Source organism: Cenococcum geophilum, assembly GCF_001692895.1.
Source record: "Cenococcum geophilum 1.58 unplaced genomic scaffold K441scaffold_37, whole genome shotgun sequence".
In the NCBI taxonomy this organism is placed as follows: Eukaryota; Fungi; Ascomycota; class Dothideomycetes; order Gloniales; family Gloniaceae; genus Cenococcum; species Cenococcum geophilum.
Window position 1 is genome coordinate 715,534 of NW_027137595.1, and position 15,446 is coordinate 730,979.

General features: G+C 48.3%; 7 protein-coding genes across 7 annotated transcripts; 3 read left to right on the forward strand and 4 right to left on the reverse strand.

Moving 5' to 3' along the window:
• Positions 1-31: 31 nt before the first annotated feature.
• K441DRAFT_679439 (uncharacterized protein) lies at positions 32-1,519 on the reverse strand (the record flags this gene model as incomplete). Its single annotated transcript, XM_067651263.1, has 1 exon — positions 32-1,519. One exon carries the CDS (start codon positions 1,517-1,519, stop codon positions 32-34), a length of 1,488 nt encoding a protein of 495 aa, XP_067501231.1.
• A 249-nt stretch (positions 1,520-1,768) lies between these two features.
• K441DRAFT_664269 (uncharacterized protein) lies at positions 1,769-3,410 on the forward strand. Its single transcript, XM_067649332.1, has 3 exons — positions 1,769-1,875; positions 1,923-2,784; positions 2,871-3,410. Exons 1-3 carry the CDS (start codon positions 1,825-1,827, stop codon positions 2,972-2,974), a joined length of 1,017 nt encoding a protein of 338 aa, XP_067501232.1. The 5' UTR covers positions 1,769-1,824; the 3' UTR covers positions 2,975-3,410.
• K441DRAFT_200027 (uncharacterized protein) lies at positions 3,009-4,477 on the reverse strand. The gene has a single exon (XM_067640478.1). The coding sequence runs from the start codon at positions 4,269-4,271 to the stop codon at positions 3,207-3,209; it is 1,065 nt and encodes a 354-aa protein (XP_067501233.1). The 5' UTR covers positions 4,272-4,477; the 3' UTR covers positions 3,009-3,206.
• An 831-nt stretch (positions 4,478-5,308) lies between these two features.
• K441DRAFT_615746 (WD40 repeat-like protein) lies at positions 5,309-7,515 on the reverse strand (the record flags this gene model as incomplete). Its single annotated transcript, XM_067645722.1, has 3 exons — positions 5,309-5,897; positions 5,951-6,812; positions 6,949-7,515. The coding sequence occupies 3 exons, from the start codon at positions 7,513-7,515 to the stop codon at positions 5,788-5,790; spliced, it is 1,539 nt and encodes a 512-aa protein (XP_067501234.1). The 3' UTR covers positions 5,309-5,787.
• Positions 7,516-7,620: 105 nt separating this feature from the next.
• Positions 7,621-9,189, forward strand: K441DRAFT_615750 (UDP-GlcNAc-1-phosphate transferase; the record flags this gene model as incomplete). The annotated part of the gene is made up of 4 exons (XM_067645723.1): positions 7,621-7,874; positions 7,943-8,123; positions 8,174-8,387; positions 8,441-9,189. The coding sequence occupies exons 1-4, from the start codon at positions 7,642-7,644 to the stop codon at positions 9,187-9,189; spliced, it is 1,377 nt and encodes a 458-aa protein (XP_067501235.1). The 5' UTR covers positions 7,621-7,641.
• Positions 9,190-9,539: 350 nt separating this feature from the next.
• Positions 9,540-12,464, forward strand: K441DRAFT_615751 (3-isopropylmalate dehydratase). The gene is made up of 4 exons (XM_067645724.1): positions 9,540-9,747; positions 9,799-9,830; positions 9,884-9,958; positions 10,010-12,464. The coding sequence occupies exons 1-4, from the start codon at positions 9,648-9,650 to the stop codon at positions 12,125-12,127; spliced, it is 2,325 nt and encodes a 774-aa protein (XP_067501236.1). The 5' UTR covers positions 9,540-9,647; the 3' UTR covers positions 12,128-12,464.
• Positions 12,465-12,594: 130 nt separating this feature from the next.
• K441DRAFT_615755 (CDC73-domain-containing protein) lies at positions 12,595-14,223 on the reverse strand (the record flags this gene model as incomplete). The annotated part of the gene is made up of 2 exons (XM_067645725.1): positions 12,595-13,476; positions 13,600-14,223. 2 exons carry the CDS (start codon positions 14,221-14,223, stop codon positions 12,796-12,798), a joined length of 1,305 nt encoding a protein of 434 aa, XP_067501237.1. The 3' UTR covers positions 12,595-12,795.
• Positions 14,224-15,446: the final 1,223 nt, after the last annotated feature.

Genomic DNA, 15,446 nt, shown 5'->3' on the forward strand with positions numbered 1-15,446 from the left:
AGATCACAATCCTTGAGCGAATCAGGTAAAATCATGTGCTCCTCTTCGACGTCTTCGGCAATAGCCCTTGCCCACTCGCCCTCATCTTTCTCATTGCCATTTCAACCATTTGCTGTCTCTTTGCAACGAGTTCATGCCTCCTTTCAATCTCATGCTCAAATTCCATGGCGAGCTTGCGCTTCTTTCGCCGTGCATCTGTCATCTTTTTGACGACATCACCAAACTGCTCGGCAAACCAGTCACCGGCTTCTTCCCACTCCCTTATGGGTAATGAATCAAAGAATTTGCACTGATCTTGGGCTGCAAGGTGGTGTTGGACGAATTCCAAGCGTTCTGAAAGAGGGTTCTGCATCATGTCATCTGGTATGACGGATGGCGGGGCACGGGGATCAAAGTCAAGAGGCTGAGATTTGAGCTCATCGTAAGACATCTTGTATAATTCGGAAGCTTCATAATCCTCGAACGGAATTTTCTCATCTTCACTCGCGAAATCTGACGCAGGTACGTGATGTATATGTGCGCCTGTGATGGTCGAAACTGCAGATTCGTTTCGTGCATGTCGAGATTGATCACTAGGGTAATCATGCACGCTCTGAGGTGTAGGATGACCCGTCTGATAGGAAGGGTTTGGCTCGTAATGGACGTTCTTCTTATGCGTCGGCTCACTCTGAGGTCTTGATATGTCAGCAGGAGGAATTGTTTGTCGTAGGGTAAGGTTCGAGTTGGGGCGATTTGCTTGTCTGAGGGCTTGGCCTTTCTGGTAGATTGTTTTAGGGTTGGCTGAAGGTTTTCGCTGACCTTGGGCAATTGACTGGCTATGCTGGAAGAAGTGAGGGCTTGTATGCTTGCGTTCTTGGTCTTGCGTTTGAGCCTGGGATATATTCTCTTCATCTACAGGATCAGAGGGCGGTTCCTCTACAGCCTCATCATCCTCCAACCGTCCAGAAGTAGTTGTAGGGTATGAGTCGTCTGCGCCAAGCATCTGTGATTCATCTGCGAGATTTCCGTGGAATATTTCACGTTGCAACGCGCCCAGCTGTACTGCACGACTAAACATATCCCCTTCCTTTTGATTATCTTCCTCAGATTCTTCTCCGTCCTCAGGCTCACTCCCAGAGTAGTTCATTCTGCCATCGGAATGCTGAGCAAATGGAATGCCACGCTTATCTAATTGACTGTCCTCTACTAGCACCTCACCGTGACTGTGAATTGTGGTGTCTAGACTCTCAGCATCTGTATCATATAGATCTCGTTTTTGAGATCCCATATGTCCCCGGCCTTCTTGTTTAATATGCTGGCTTGAGGGCTTTGGTGGAGGTAACATATGGCCATGCAAGCTTTGCTGTCTACTCGGTGGTTGTGATGGCTGGAGAGTATGCTGAGATGAGAGATGTGTAGGAGGTACGCCGATTCGTGCATTGTTGGCGATCAGCTGACGTCGAGAAGTGTTAGCATTTTGAGGCTCTTTTTGAACAGGACTGGCTGCTCTGCCTTCTCGGCTTCGGACGAAACCCTGCATTAGCAGAAATGATACTGAAGAACTGAAAAAAGTTGAGTTAACGTTGGATTAGAGATGTTGAAGTTGTTTTGTTGGCAGCCACAAGCGCTGAAAGCCGTCAGTCCATGCGGCGTTGTTGATATAGGCGTTTGACGTTAGCGGAATAACGCGTTGTTTGTCAAATTTCTCCCGTGAGCTTATCGATAAGAAGATGCGCTAATGATGACGATATCCGCCACTATTTTTCGCCGCGGCACCAATTCATTATCTGATTCATTGCCCTTTTTATTTTTTTAATCTGTTCTCCTGTAAATAATTCATCTATAATGGAAACTGCAATAGCCCATCCTTGCTATCTCTCCATGCTTCCCAATGAGGTATGCTCTTCCATGCTTCCCTCCGCAATCACTAATTCATCTTGCAGCTTCTCTTCCATATCCTCACTCCGCTTCCTACACCAACCCTCCTCCCATTAACAATTCTATCACATCGCATCTACGCTGTAATCCTACGCATCTTACACGACCGCCTTCTCCTTGCCGCTACACACCACGACTACTCACTCATCTTAGAATGCTACCACCCCACCGCAAAGCTGACCGAGCCTGCATATTTCTGCACCTACCACGGCACTAATGGTCTTGATACATATCGAGAACCTAGGGCTTCTGACTCGGATCTAGTGCCGAGGTTGGGCCAATTGAGGAATATGTACTCGAGTTTCAGACCGCACCGGAGAGAGTTAGAGGCCGGTGGGCGCAGAGCTAAGAGACATCCGGCAGGAGATGTGCCGGGGAGTCGGACTCATCCCTCTCCCTCGGCAGCGGGACGTAGGCTAGACAACGATGAGTTGGTGCGGCAGATTTTGTCGCTAGATGGTGAAGAGTGGTTTACGCAACTTTGCGCTGTGACGAATTTGGTAAAGGTTGGGCCTAGAAATGGGTTGTTTAGCTGTTTCGTAGAGGTTGAGGAAGGGGTGGTGAGAGTATGGAAGAAATGGTTGAGAGAGATGGCTGGGAGAGAAGGAGTACCGAATTCTGGAGCGCGAGATAAGAATGCTCTTATCATCGAGGAAGAGACCGGCCGGAGCGGGAAAGGGAAGGAGACCATACAAGATTTTAGTGGCATTGCTGATGACCTCAATGACGACAATATTCTCTGGGTTAGTTCGGCTCGAAATACCGGACTTAGATTCACGGTTCGGGAAAGGAAATTCAGGTGCGATACCCCTATCTTGATGTACGCGAACGAAGATACCCCCGTAAGCTATGAAATTGAATATGACGGTATGTCTTTCATATTCTTTATCTAGCTATCCTAGTCGGCCCCTTCGAAATTCCCTGTGCTGACCGTGTTCATTGTGCAATTGCAGAGCTTCTCGTCCGGACGTCCCACCTTCTCCTAAAGTTTGAGAACTCTCTCATTCAGCAAGACAATGCGTCTGGAAAAGCTATTGTCTTTGGCTCGTTTGGCTGAAAATAATTACTGTACGCTTTTATTCGCTTTCTCAATATGTCAGTCTCGGACTTTATATTAATTAATTGTTCTATATCTACTGGGAGATCTTCGCGGAGTTCTGTCGCTTAAACTAGACCGCTCGTAATACTATAAATATTTCAAATCTGTAAATAAATCAAATCACGCCTTGGACATTGTAGAAAATTTCTTCCTATCCTATCACAACTAGTTCTAGCTAATTTCCGGTTCATCAATACCTCCTGGGACCCAAAATCCCAAACTTCTCGCACGCCTCCCCGATCCACCGACAAACCATCCACACCATTCTCCCAGGCCAACTAACAACCCACACAATCTCTCTCACGGCATCAAGCACATACCATGCTCCCATTGCCAGATAGACCACCAAACACACCTTCGCCACTAGCTTAGCAACCCGCTGCACACTCTCGCACCACTCATCAAAGCTACCAGCCCTGCTGCTAGATTTCTCGCGGGGACTTAGCGGCCGGGATAATTTACGCTTGGAAGGAGATGCGAGAGTGAATGGGTCAATGTAAGTTGTGGAGGTGGAATCGGAGCCGTGACGTTGGCGCGAGCTGCTGGGACGCAGCCATGCGAGGCCGGAGCTGCCGGCACGGTGGTGGGGTGGCGTTGGCGTCGAGGAATGAATGCTTGGCGCGGTGCGCCAGGATCCCGGGATTTCTTTGAGGGTATATGGCTTTGGGGCTTTGGGTGAGAAGGGGGAGGGGGAGGGTCGGTGTGGCCGCGTCGACAGGCTCCACCAAGGTTTATCGGATCGTTGTTGGTTGGTTTGGGCGGGGGTTTGGTCGGATCGGTGGCCTTGTGCTTTTGCCATCGCCCGCGTTTTTGCCTCGGTGGGGGAGTTGGGCGGGGGGTGTTTGGCGCCGGCTGAGGTGTGGTCGATTTTGTTGTCCTCCATTGATTGGCGCGGACTCGCGCTTGCGCCGACAGGTTTGCGTATTATTGAGTACCGGGGTGTTGGAATCGAGCGGGAGCCAGAGTTGTAGTGAGATGTGGTGAAGGTTGGCTCGGGAGGTGAAGTTGGGAACGCTCCTGGAGGGGTGGTGGGAGGTGACGATGGCGGAGTAGCATCGAGCTCGAGGATGTAGTGTGGATTGAAGGGAATATTCTCGTACGCACAGTCATAAGACACAGCCATATGAGCAGCGTGTTCAGTCTGGTAATCATTGAAAACGTTGCGTCGAGCTTTCTCTGCATAGTTTTGGTATGCTGCTATTTGGGTTGGAGATGGAGAAGTGTAGGGCTCGGCGGGTTCTCGAGTAGTAGGCATGTTAACTGCAAATGCGTCGGACTCGAAAGCAGGCTGGTCATTGCCAGTCTCTGTTAAAATTGTCGCGGTGGACGTCTTCCGGGAACGTGGAATTTTACCGGTCTTCTACCTCGAGAAGGTTTCCGCGGGCAATTCTTTGGAATTGGAACGCCAGTAACTTCTTTTGCCTACGGGTGACTGAGTTCTTCTATAATTGGACGGAAGTTTTGTAACAACAGAAAGTGTCAATACTTCATCCGGTGCCTCTGGGGTATATGCAAGAATACTGACGGCACCTGGGCTGAAACGACCAGTTTTGGAATTTGGAAACTGAGCAGTGATAAAATCATCCGTGTGTTTCATCTCCATGCTTGATTTTTCGGAAAGAGGATGGATTAAGGAGGCCATTGTGAGCGGAGTGAGAAGGACATCGTTATCGAAGAGAAAAACGGTTCGTGAGCTCAACCGCGGAAAGATAAGACTGCTCGGCAAAAAAAATTCTATTGTGAGAACATTCCAGGTGTAGGCAGCAGTAGCATAAAACATAACGCTTCATCAAACTTGGAGGAATGTTCTGTGGCTGGCTCGGTAACAGATAGGAATTTGACCATGTCATCGCGAAGGTCTTAGGGGGACGAAGATTGACGACCTTGAGCATGCGTTGCTTATAATATTCAATAAAGTGATCACGTTGGTATGATACCATAAACCAACTTATTCGTGCCATAGCAAATATTTATAAAACACTGAGCCATCTTGCTACAGTCCCTCGTCAAAAGTTTCCGCGTTTTGCCAATTTCCCACTAAAACTCACCATAAAAATCTAATATCTTACAGAAATTTACTTTTACTAAAACTCTCCCTACTAAAATTTTTATTTAAAAAATATGGAAAATTATTATAGGATTATAAAGTTAATAAAGAAGAAAAAAGTATTTAGATGGTTAACTTTTTAACTTTTTAGTCTTATAATAAACTTTTATACTTTTAAAATAAAAATTTAAACTTCAGAATTAATCATGTGGTTATAGTAATCTGGCAGAGTGTTATTAACCATCACAACTAATCTGGATTTTCGCAATTGGCAAGTTTTCTTAACTGCTTGCATGATTGTAAGATTATTTCAAATCTAGAGGCTTCCACATGCGAATCAGTGCTTGAATTCTAACATGAAAGAGGGAAGATTAGAACAGCGACTTGCTTGCTATGCAAAGCTACTAAGATTTCCTTTCCCTACTCCACTTGTCCGCTGCAACTTTGCGAGGGACTAAGATATGATTCATCGGAGTTTTTCCAAAAAAGCAACTCCAATCGAGTAACTTGTTTACGAGAATATACTCCATGCAGAAGTCTCTCCCATTTGGAAATTTTGAAGCGGGTATCTAGAATGTGTGACGAAACGTAATTTTCCAATCCATAGGCGGAAAACCTAAGTGGTCTACAATACCCAAGAACGCCAGTGTTCTGGTGACGAAAAGACATTCAGAACTCTAGATCCATATTCGCCAGATACAGAGAAATAACACTGAGTACCAGCTCAACGATCTCGTGCAGCATCGATTTCAGCATATTCGAGCCATTTATTATTAACAGCTTTCTTCCATGTGCGTATAGCGCCGTCATCACCCGTAGAAACAAGGAGATCACCTAAAAAAAGGTAAATGGCTTTCTAAAAAATATATCGGAGAACTTTTACCTACCCATCTGAGAGAATGCCACTCGCCACACTGCACCATGGTGCTGAGTCAGCTCAGCAACCATTTTCACCACATGCCTTACTCGGCCTGGATGTTGTTCACTGTCCTGAGCATTGTCGTTGACGCGGGATGCGCCAGCCAGTCCAGCTCCAATTCCAGATGGCGGGTTGCTTCGTGGGCCTCGTAGTCGGGGAGATACCATATTATCGGCAGCCGTAGATGCAGCCGATACGTTGGCAGTTAATGTTTTTTTGGTTGATTGAGGTGTTGTTAGCTCATATACACGAATAGCCCCATCTTTGCTAGCCGTAGCAATCACATCATAGCCTCTCATAGAACCATTTGCCCAAGCGATATCGCGGATTACTTGACGGGCCCCTTTCAATTCTGCGGCAAGATAGAAGCGCTTCGCTTTGTCCGTTCTGAAGACCTGAACATTATGCATGGCAGCAACTGCAAGTGACAAGGCCTTTCGATCAAGACCGGCCATAATAGAAGTCCAGCAAGGAAGCTTCTCCCTGTGGAAGCAGACTTTGAAACCTACTTCCTCTTGCCTGTCGGGCGGAATTTCGCAAACCCATTTTTGCGCAATTAAATTCCATTCTGAGAGATTACTCTGGTCTAGGGGTTCATAGACGGTGAGACGGCCGTCTCGTGTGACTAGCGCTACCCAGGTGTCTTGTAGGATATTCTTGAAATCTAATGACATGAATGGTGCTCTGGTATCGGAGCCAATATTAGTGATGAGCTTGAATCGTCGACTAGATGCGGGGACCTCGGTAACATCTTCTTGCCAGAGCTTGAATCGTCCATCTTCCGCAATACTACCCAGAACTTCTCCCATGAATGGGCCATTCCATTTCACCTAAGAAAAGTTAGTCGTACTCGTAGCATATTAGTCCGAAGAACTCCCGCACACGATAGAGCAGTAAATTCAGATCGACTTGGAAGGAGTATGTGAAGCTCATACTGGGCCGAATGCGTGAAACGAGGATGCTTACATCAACAATCTCCGCATCGTGTCCTCTCCAACTGTCGACAAGGTTCCACGAATCGTCCTTTCTATCCCAAACCTTGAGCCTGTGATCAGACGAGGCTGTTACCATGCGTGTGCCAAAATAATTAAAGTCCACGGCCAAAACCAAGTCTTGATGGCCATGCGAGAATGTTTGAAAATTGCGTTCTGATGCCATCTTGGCATATGCGTGGTGCGCGTCTAAGAAGCGCGCTTCTAGCTTCTCGCTGATGCACTGGGCTACATTCGGAATGTCGCCATCGGGACTTAGCTCTAGAGTCAAGATAGAAGCGTATTCTAATTCATCGATAGAGCCTTCAAACGTGATAGAGAGCTTCGAATGACTGCGCTGGTGATGAGAAAACGAGTCGCGTGCTTCGTGTAGGGCTTCCTTTGGCGAGAGAGACGAATCAGAAGCGGCTTGAGAAGGCAGACGGCTGGGCGAGAGGCTTTTCAGAAAGCTCGGGCGAATGAGGCGATGATTAACTGCGTTGAGGCCCTCTTGAATGGGATCGTGATGATCTTCTTGGTGGAGTTGGTCGTCAAGATCCATCTTTGTTAATTGGGACTATCGCCGTTTCGCGTTAGATTTTCTTGCGATGGCTGGGGCGGTGAGAGGAGTTGAACACCTTTCAACTTTTGGAGCAGCAACACGCCAACTTCATTCACCAAATTTAAAATGTCTGCCAGACTTGGCCGGACGGAGGTTTTATCCCTTCTTTCTTTGTCGCTGGCGTGTATTGGGACTTTAGCAAACACGCTGCATGGCGATGGCGAGCCTCTAATCGCTTCGATTGCTTTTAGCGGCCTGGCTTTCTCTTTCACATACGCTTTAATACGATGGCTTGGGAATGCTTTTATGAGAGCTGGCCTCAAAGGGAAAGATTTGTCCAAGCTTCGGCAGGTTGAAATGTATGTAGGCAATCAATATTTCTCCGTGCACCCAACAAACCTACTACTACTGCTCACATATGTGATAGTCCAGAAACCATGGGCGCTGTTTGTGCCGTTGTGTATCTTCTTACAATCATTGTATTTATTCCATGGCCGTTCTACAAAGACATTGTAGCTGCCACGTCTGGTGGAGGAAACAGAGATGTTATTCTCGAACTCCGGCAAGTTGAAACCGGACGGCTACTTCATCGATTTCCTCATAGCAAGGTTAGTTTTTTAGCTTCAACTATATGCATAGACTAAATCTTTCCCAATAGCTGGCATCGTATCTTTCTGCCATTCTCTCTTTGCAATCTATTGTAATACTCGGCATTGGTGATGACCTCTTCGATATCAGATGGCGGCATAAAGTCTTCATTCCAGCGTTTGCCTCGATCCCCATGCTTATTGTCTACTTCGTGGACTTTGGTGTCACGAAAATGGTTGTTCCAACTCCTCTTCGACCTTGTCTTGGGGAGTTGTTTGATCTCGGTACGGAGGTTGATCTCGTTCCGGTCAAAAATGAAGCTGACAGGCCCCTGCAGGATGGCTGTACTACGTATATATGGCCATGATCTCCATATTTTGCCCCAACAGCATCAATATCCTGGCAGGAATTAACGGAATCGAAGTGGCGCAATCCCTGGTAATTGCCATGCTCATCGTGTTCAATGATGCACTGTACTTGTCACCATTTACCCCGTATCCTCATCCGGCAACGGACTCACATCTCTTTTCTCTGTACCTTCTCCTTCCCTTCATTGGCGTATCAATCGCCTTGTTGATGCACAACTGGTATCCTGCCAAGGTGTTTGTTGGTGATACATACTGCTATTTTGCCGGTATGGTGTTCGCTGTTGACGGTATTCTCGGGCATTTCAGCAAGACCCTCATATTGCTTCTTCTCCCTCAAATATTCAACTTTGTGTACTCAGCCCCACAGCTGTTTCACATCGTACCATGCCCCCGACATCGGCTACCCCATTTCAACGTCAGAACGGGTTTGTTGGAGTGTTCCACTGTGGAGTTTAAGAAGCCTCTGGCTTTTCCGATAGCGGAGGCTTTGAAGCTGCTTCACCAATTACGGTTACTCCGAATAGAGACAAATGAAAAGGGAGAAGTAGTATCGTCCACCAATTTCACCATCATCAATCTGTGGCTTGTGTGGTTTGGGCCAATGCGGGAAGATCGGTTAGCGATGGGCTTATTGGCGTTTCAGACTGCGTGCGGATTGGTAGGTTTGTTTATCAGGCATCGACTGGCGCTTTGGGTGTTTACGCAGGATAACCTGTGAAGTATGTACATGTTAGCTAAAAGCGATTCAAGCTGCAGCACCGATTGTAGGTTTAGGCGGCATTTTAGGCGTATCTTAGACACATCACTGTTAGTATTCATATGGCGAGAAGTAGACGGACTTAAGTAGTATCTGTTCGAAGACAGGCGTAAATGTGAATTGCAAAGGATACCCTTCGTCCCTGACCAAAAGTTTGGAAGGTGGAAATAACGAAGTTTAGGGTCTAATGCCGATCGTCCTATCAGATTTGTGATGATTCGAGAAGTCCCCGCACTCCGATATCGGCATTAGGGTCTGATGGTTTCTATTGAAGAAGGCAATATTTCAAGTGCCACCAGCTCCTCTCCAAGTCGTGACACTTCTCTGCTAACTTTCCTCTACTCTCTTTTCCTTTATACATCTCATTCCTCCCTTGTAATTCCTCCTTCCAATTGACTCCCTTTTGTACCACCTCCACCATGCCGTCTGCGGTGAAACCACCACAGACCCTGTACGACAAAGTCTCCCAGGACCATATTGTCGAGGAGAAAGAGGATGGAACGATTCTATTGTATATTGGTATGTCTCTGCCTTGGATTCGTTATAGGTCAGCGCTGACTGAATCTCCAGACAGGCATCTTGTGCATGAAGTGACTTCTCCCGTGAGTACCCGCTGTTAACCATGCAGCAGAAGCGGAGCATTGACACGGTGCAGCAAGCATTCGAAGGACTTCGGAATGCCAGCCGGAAAGTGCGAAGACCCGATTGTACCCTGGCAACAGTAGACCACGTACGTTTTTGTCCTCGGCTTTTCCACATTCTCGCCACTGACACCCACCAGAACATCCCCACCAGTTCCCGAAAGAACCTTACCACTACAGCAAAGTTTATTGATGAGGCAGACTCGCGGACACAATGCGTGACTCTCGAAGAGAATGTGAAGGATTTCGGCCTCACATACTTTGGCCTGGGAGACAAGCGACAAGGAATCGTACATATCATCGGTCCAGAACAGGGTTTTACTCTGCCAGGCACCACAGTCGTTTGTGGTGATAGCCATACCTCCACACATGGAGCTTTCGGAGCTCTAGCATTCGGTATCGGTACTAGCGAGGTCGAGCATGTTTTGGCTACACAAACATTAATCACACGACGGAGCAAAAATATGAGGGTCCAGGTTGATGGGCAACTTGCACCCGGTGTGAGCAGCAAAGACATTATCCTCCACGTAATCGGGGTTATCGGGACTGCAGGAGGTACTGGTGCTGTAATTGAGTTCTGCGGGTCTGCTATTAGAGGTTTGAGCATGGAAGCTCGCATGTCCATATGCAACATGTCAATTGAGGCTGGTGCAAGAGCGGGAATGGTCGCACCTGATCAAACAACATTCGACTATCTTAAAGGTCGGCCGTTGGCTCCCAAGCCTGATAGCCCAGAATGGAAGAAGGCTGTGGCATACTGGTCGAGTCTAAAATCAGATGAAGGAGCGAAATACGACATGGACGTCTTCGTAGACTGTAAGGATATTGCTCCGACAGTTTCATGGGGTACATCTCCACAAGACGTCGTCCCTATCACAGGCGTTGTTCCTGGCCCCGACGACTTCCAGGATGAGAATAAGAAGAAGGCCTGTGTTCGTGCTCTTGAGTACATGGGATTAACCCCAGGCACACCTATGCAAGACATTACCCTCGACAAAATATTCATCGGCTCCTGCACGAATGCTCGAATTGAGGATCTTCGCGCTGCTGCCCGCGTTGTCGAAGGGAAGAAGATTGCTCCCAATCTTAAGCGTGCCATGATCGTGCCAGGCTCTGGCCTAGTAAAGCGACAGGCTGAAGCTGAAGGTCTTGACAAAATCTTCACCGATGCTGGTTTTGAGTGGCGGGAGGCTGGCTGCTCCATGTGTCTTGGAATGAATCCCGATATTCTCTCGCCTCAAGAACGGTGTGCCAGTACGTCGAACCGTAACTTCGAAGGTCGACAAGGAGCTGGTGGTCGAACGCATCTTATGTCTCCCGTCATGGCCGCCGCGGCAGCTATCGTTGGAAAGCTTGCTGATGTCCGTAAACTCGCACCTCAGCCAACCTCTGCTAGCAAGGCCTCTCCGAAGGTCGAGCTAAATGCACAAACTGAGGATATTGAGAGTGATGATGATCTTGACCGCATCTTCGACACTCTTGTAGATCCTCAAACCCGCCCCACGAACTCCACCGCGGCTCATTCTTCAGGAGCTGGTATGCCTAAATTTACCACTCTCAGGGGCATCGCTGCTCCCATGGAGATCTCCAACATCGACACCGATGCCATTATTCCAAAACAATTCTTAAAAACAATCAAGCGATCCGGACTTGGGACTGCTCTCTTCCACGCTTGGCGCTACATCCCTGGCACGGACAAGGAGAATCCCGACTTTGTTCTGAACCAAGAGCCATACCGTAAATCCAAGATCCTCGTCTGCACCGGCCCGAACTTTGGATGCGGAAGCAGTAGGGAACATGCGCCATGGGCACTGCTGGACTTTGGCATTACATGTGTGATCGCCCCCAGCTATGGTGACATTTTCTTCAACAATACATTCAAGAATGGCATGCTCCCGCTCATCATTCCTCCCGGTGAAGCCCTCAACGCCATCGCTGCTCAAGCTAAGGCTGGCCATGAGATCGAAGTCGACCTACCAGCGCAAGTCATTCGCAACGCAGATGGTAAGGAAATTGCGAGGTTCGAGGTCGACGAGTTCAGGAAACACTGCCTTGTGAACGGCCTTGATGATATCGGATTAACTATGGCGAATGCTGATAAGATCGAGTCGTTCGAGCAGAAGAGGACGAAGGAGTGGCCATGGTTGGATGGGAGCGGGTATTTGGCTCGGCATAGGAGTGGACCGGTTAAAGTCGATGCGGTACCCGTACCGACCACGAACCGGGGTGAGATCCTCAAGGAGCCCTTAGAGTGGTGATGTGCGCGGCTTCTGCCAAATAAGAAGTTGGTAAGGAAATGTCTGCCGGAGAGAAAAGTATAATGATTGTGTTTGGTAACGGTTGATGACTGAACCATATAGGGGAATGAGTCTATTGGACTTACTGGTATTCCTATCTGGCTGTGCTTTTCCTGGCTTTTGTCAGTGGCCTGGAAGGATTTTATTTCATTCTATATGGTCGGCCAGTTTGGCTTTATGGTTATGCTTAATAGGTGACAGCCTTAAATATCAAAGGCTTCTTGCAATCATCGTAATATCTGCACGATAAATTGCGCGAAGAGAATATGACATTCTTAGTTATACTTTTAAATTTTTCGCAGTGACATCTTCTATTGAAGTACCTAGGACACGGAGAAATTGAGTGTTTCAAGTACAAACCGGGTATGCGTAACATCCGGACCGAGATCTCAGATAAAATCGAAGTAATATTGAACCATTTAACCCATCCCATGCCCGAACGCCTAGATTCTAGTCTTAAAAGACCCGTACCGATGCCCTAGTCCTATGCAAAAACCCAGCCTAAGCATCAAATCGTCTAAAGCTCGCTTGAACGCAGGGAAGCCCGTTCGCCGCCAATACCTCAGCTCCAACCACAAGTCCAATTAATTTCACTTGTTTTATGGGGATTCGGACGGTCTAAATGCGGTCTACCTCGCTCCGCCAGGCCCATCCTTCCCCCACCCTCTCGCTCGCATATTCTCCTCAATCGAACCCCACACCTGCTCCACAACCTCTCGGTCCCGCCACCTCCCCGCGCTACCCTGGACGCCGTTCCATTTGTCGACCTTGACGTTGATGACGCCACGGCCCCAGCCCTTGACCACTGGCGGCGGCTCCTCACCTTGCCAGCCGACGTAGACGCCCAGGACGTGCGAAAACAGCTCGGTTGGCTGCGTCCACTTGTAGCCCTTGAACTGCCATGTTTGGCCGGTGGTGAAGACAGCGACGACGCGCGACCAGTAGTCGGGCTTGAATTGGTCGGGAGTGTCGACGAGGATGAAGCGGAGCGGGCGCGAGGCGTCGATTGAGGGCAGAGTACGCGAGATGTGCAGGAGGTTGACGGACGTGGTGGACGCTTCAGCGCTATTGGCGGGGATGTAGACGCCGGAGTCAAGGAAGGATTTGATGTTGGACATGCGGAGGAGTGAACTGGCAGAGGGCGATAGCAGGATGATAGGTTCGAGGCGGCGGGAGGGCTTCTTGAGGTTCGAAACGAGGGCGGCGGACGGGGCAGGGAGGGCGGAGTTGGCTGGTGGTGCGGTACCTGGTCGGTTAGGGTGGCGCGATGTTAGGAAGGTTGCGGCGGTCTTGCGGACGTGGGAGAAGTCCTGGATGGTGTTGTTAGTAGGATACTATTTTCCCATGGAAGCAATGAGAGACTGTAGGACGGTAGCATGTTTGGAAAGCGGTGCCAATTATGAACAGGTTAAGGGAATAGAGAGCAAACATACCGTAGGCTTGATTCCCCGTAACACACTGTTCCGATCTCCGATCTTCCTTTCTCCCTCATAAATCTCTACCAACCTCGGATCCACTTGCCTTCCAGTCTTTCCTCCAGCCGCTGCACCCGTGGCCGGTACTGTTGCAGCACCTCCGGTGGCTCCAGACGCAACATCGGCAGCGCTTGTTGCTTGCGCGGTAGCAGCCTCAGAATCCAGAGGCTTGATATATTCACTCTCATCCGAGTGTCCCTGCAACCACGCTATCAAATCGAGCTTCTGGACGAATACGAGATTCTGCACGCCCCCGCCTGCGCCGCCGGGGAGCTCTTCATTGAGACGCTGGGTTGTAGCAATATATTCGGGGACAGTAGCATCCTTGTTTAGCCAGGCAAAGTAGATACTGCGCAAATCGATTGAAGTGCCAGCTGAGACAAATCGAGTCAGAGTAGTGAGAGGAAAAGAGCGGTGCGTATTATCATGATTGAATTGGATGTGGGTTGCGAGTGCTATGTCTTGCTGAGGGTCATTGGTAGAGATGGGCTCAGCGGTTGTTGTTAAAAGAGGAGCAGTGTTGGTTGCAATAGCGCGGCGGAGGTTGAGGAGAGGATCTTCTAATTCAACCAAAGAAGCCATAGCTGGGTGTTAAAGGAGAAGGCTGATGTTGGAGATGCAGAGCGACGCTGGAGGTTGCGACACAGCTACGCGAGATTTTCTCGAGGTTCCTGCCAAGGCTCGCGTTCATTCTTTTACTTCATTTTTCAATGGAATAATAAGACGCCTTCAACCGGTCCCCTCATCGTTTTATTTATTTCACAAAAGATATATATCAGTGTATGAGAATATGACTTCATCTGCCCGTGGCACTATCAGGACCAATTTCATCCCTAGGTAACTCCTGAGCCTCCTGGGCCGTCTTTCCGGTTAAAGCATCCTTCCCAACTCCGGTTAGTCTTCTCTCAAAACCATAACCAATTCATCACAGTATAATTTCATCGTATTTGGTTGCAAATGTAATTGATGGAAGAGGTTTGAAATCAAGGGTCTAGCTAAGGCCAAGGATAAAATTCTCAAGATATACATGATATGTCTGAGAGAATGGCAGTTGCAAGTTTAATCTGAGCAGCCCGCCTTACACACAAATTAGACGCATGTGTCGGCTCTTTCCAGGGGGGAACAGCAGAAAGAGTAATTCGTTCACTTATTAAAATCCAACAAACAATTTTGAAATACTGCTGGGTCCCCATAAGATGCTCAAGAGCCTAACATGTTAAAATAGTAACCAAGGAAATGAGGAGGGGGCACTTCAAAATTTCTTCCAAGACCCCAAAGTTGTCAGTGCCACAAATCCAGGCTTCATCCGAAATATATATTTGGTTCCACAACATTTCGTAGTACCATTGCAAGCGTCTATTGGTATTCTCCTGGATCATACTGAAACTCCTGTGGCACCTAGTCAAGAATCGGATAGAAGCAATTACTCCGCCTCCGCCATCGTGTATTTGAGGCTTGGTGATCTCGAGAATTTTGCACCTGTGGCCATCGTATCCTGCTGCGGCTGAACGGCTGAAAACAATCAAGAAGGCCGTGTCGATCTGTAAAGCGAGTACGCGCCGACGTACGAGACGTGGCTATCCCTTCCGCTGGTATGGTTCTCTTGATCCTATTGATCCTATTGGCTGGCTTTTATCGATAACCGTAGGACCCATTTTACCAGCGGAAGGGATACCAAGATATTGTTTCCAGATGAATTCCTTGCCAAAACTGCCCTGATCGATGATTTGCTCGCATATTTTGGCAGGGATGATCTTGCGCGCAAATCACAGGGCTGAGCGAGCTGAAGTGACACGCACAATCTC

Excerpts from the sequence above, each read along its gene's own strand:
- K441DRAFT_664269 (XM_067649332.1), top strand. The coding sequence starts at position 1,825 with ATGGAAACTGCAATAGCCCATCCTTGCTATCTCTCCATGCTTCCCAAT. Across the intron at positions 1,876-1,922 it reads TCTCCATGCTTCCCAATGAG|CTTCTCTTCCATATCCTCAC; the intron begins GTATGCTCTTCC and ends TTCATCTTGCAG. Across the intron at positions 2,785-2,870 it reads CTATGAAATTGAATATGACG|AGCTTCTCGTCCGGACGTCC; the intron begins GTATGTCTTTCA and ends GTGCAATTGCAG.
- K441DRAFT_200027 (XM_067640478.1), bottom strand. The coding sequence starts at position 4,271 with ATGCCTACTACTCGAGAACCCGCCGAGCCCTACACTTCTCCATCTCCA.
- K441DRAFT_615751 (XM_067645724.1), top strand. The coding sequence starts at position 9,648 with ATGCCGTCTGCGGTGAAACCACCACAGACCCTGTACGACAAAGTCTCC. Across the intron at positions 9,748-9,798 it reads AACGATTCTATTGTATATTG|ACAGGCATCTTGTGCATGAA; the intron begins GTATGTCTCTGC and ends CTGAATCTCCAG. Across the intron at positions 9,959-10,009 it reads CCCTGGCAACAGTAGACCAC|AACATCCCCACCAGTTCCCG; the intron begins GTACGTTTTTGT and ends GACACCCACCAG.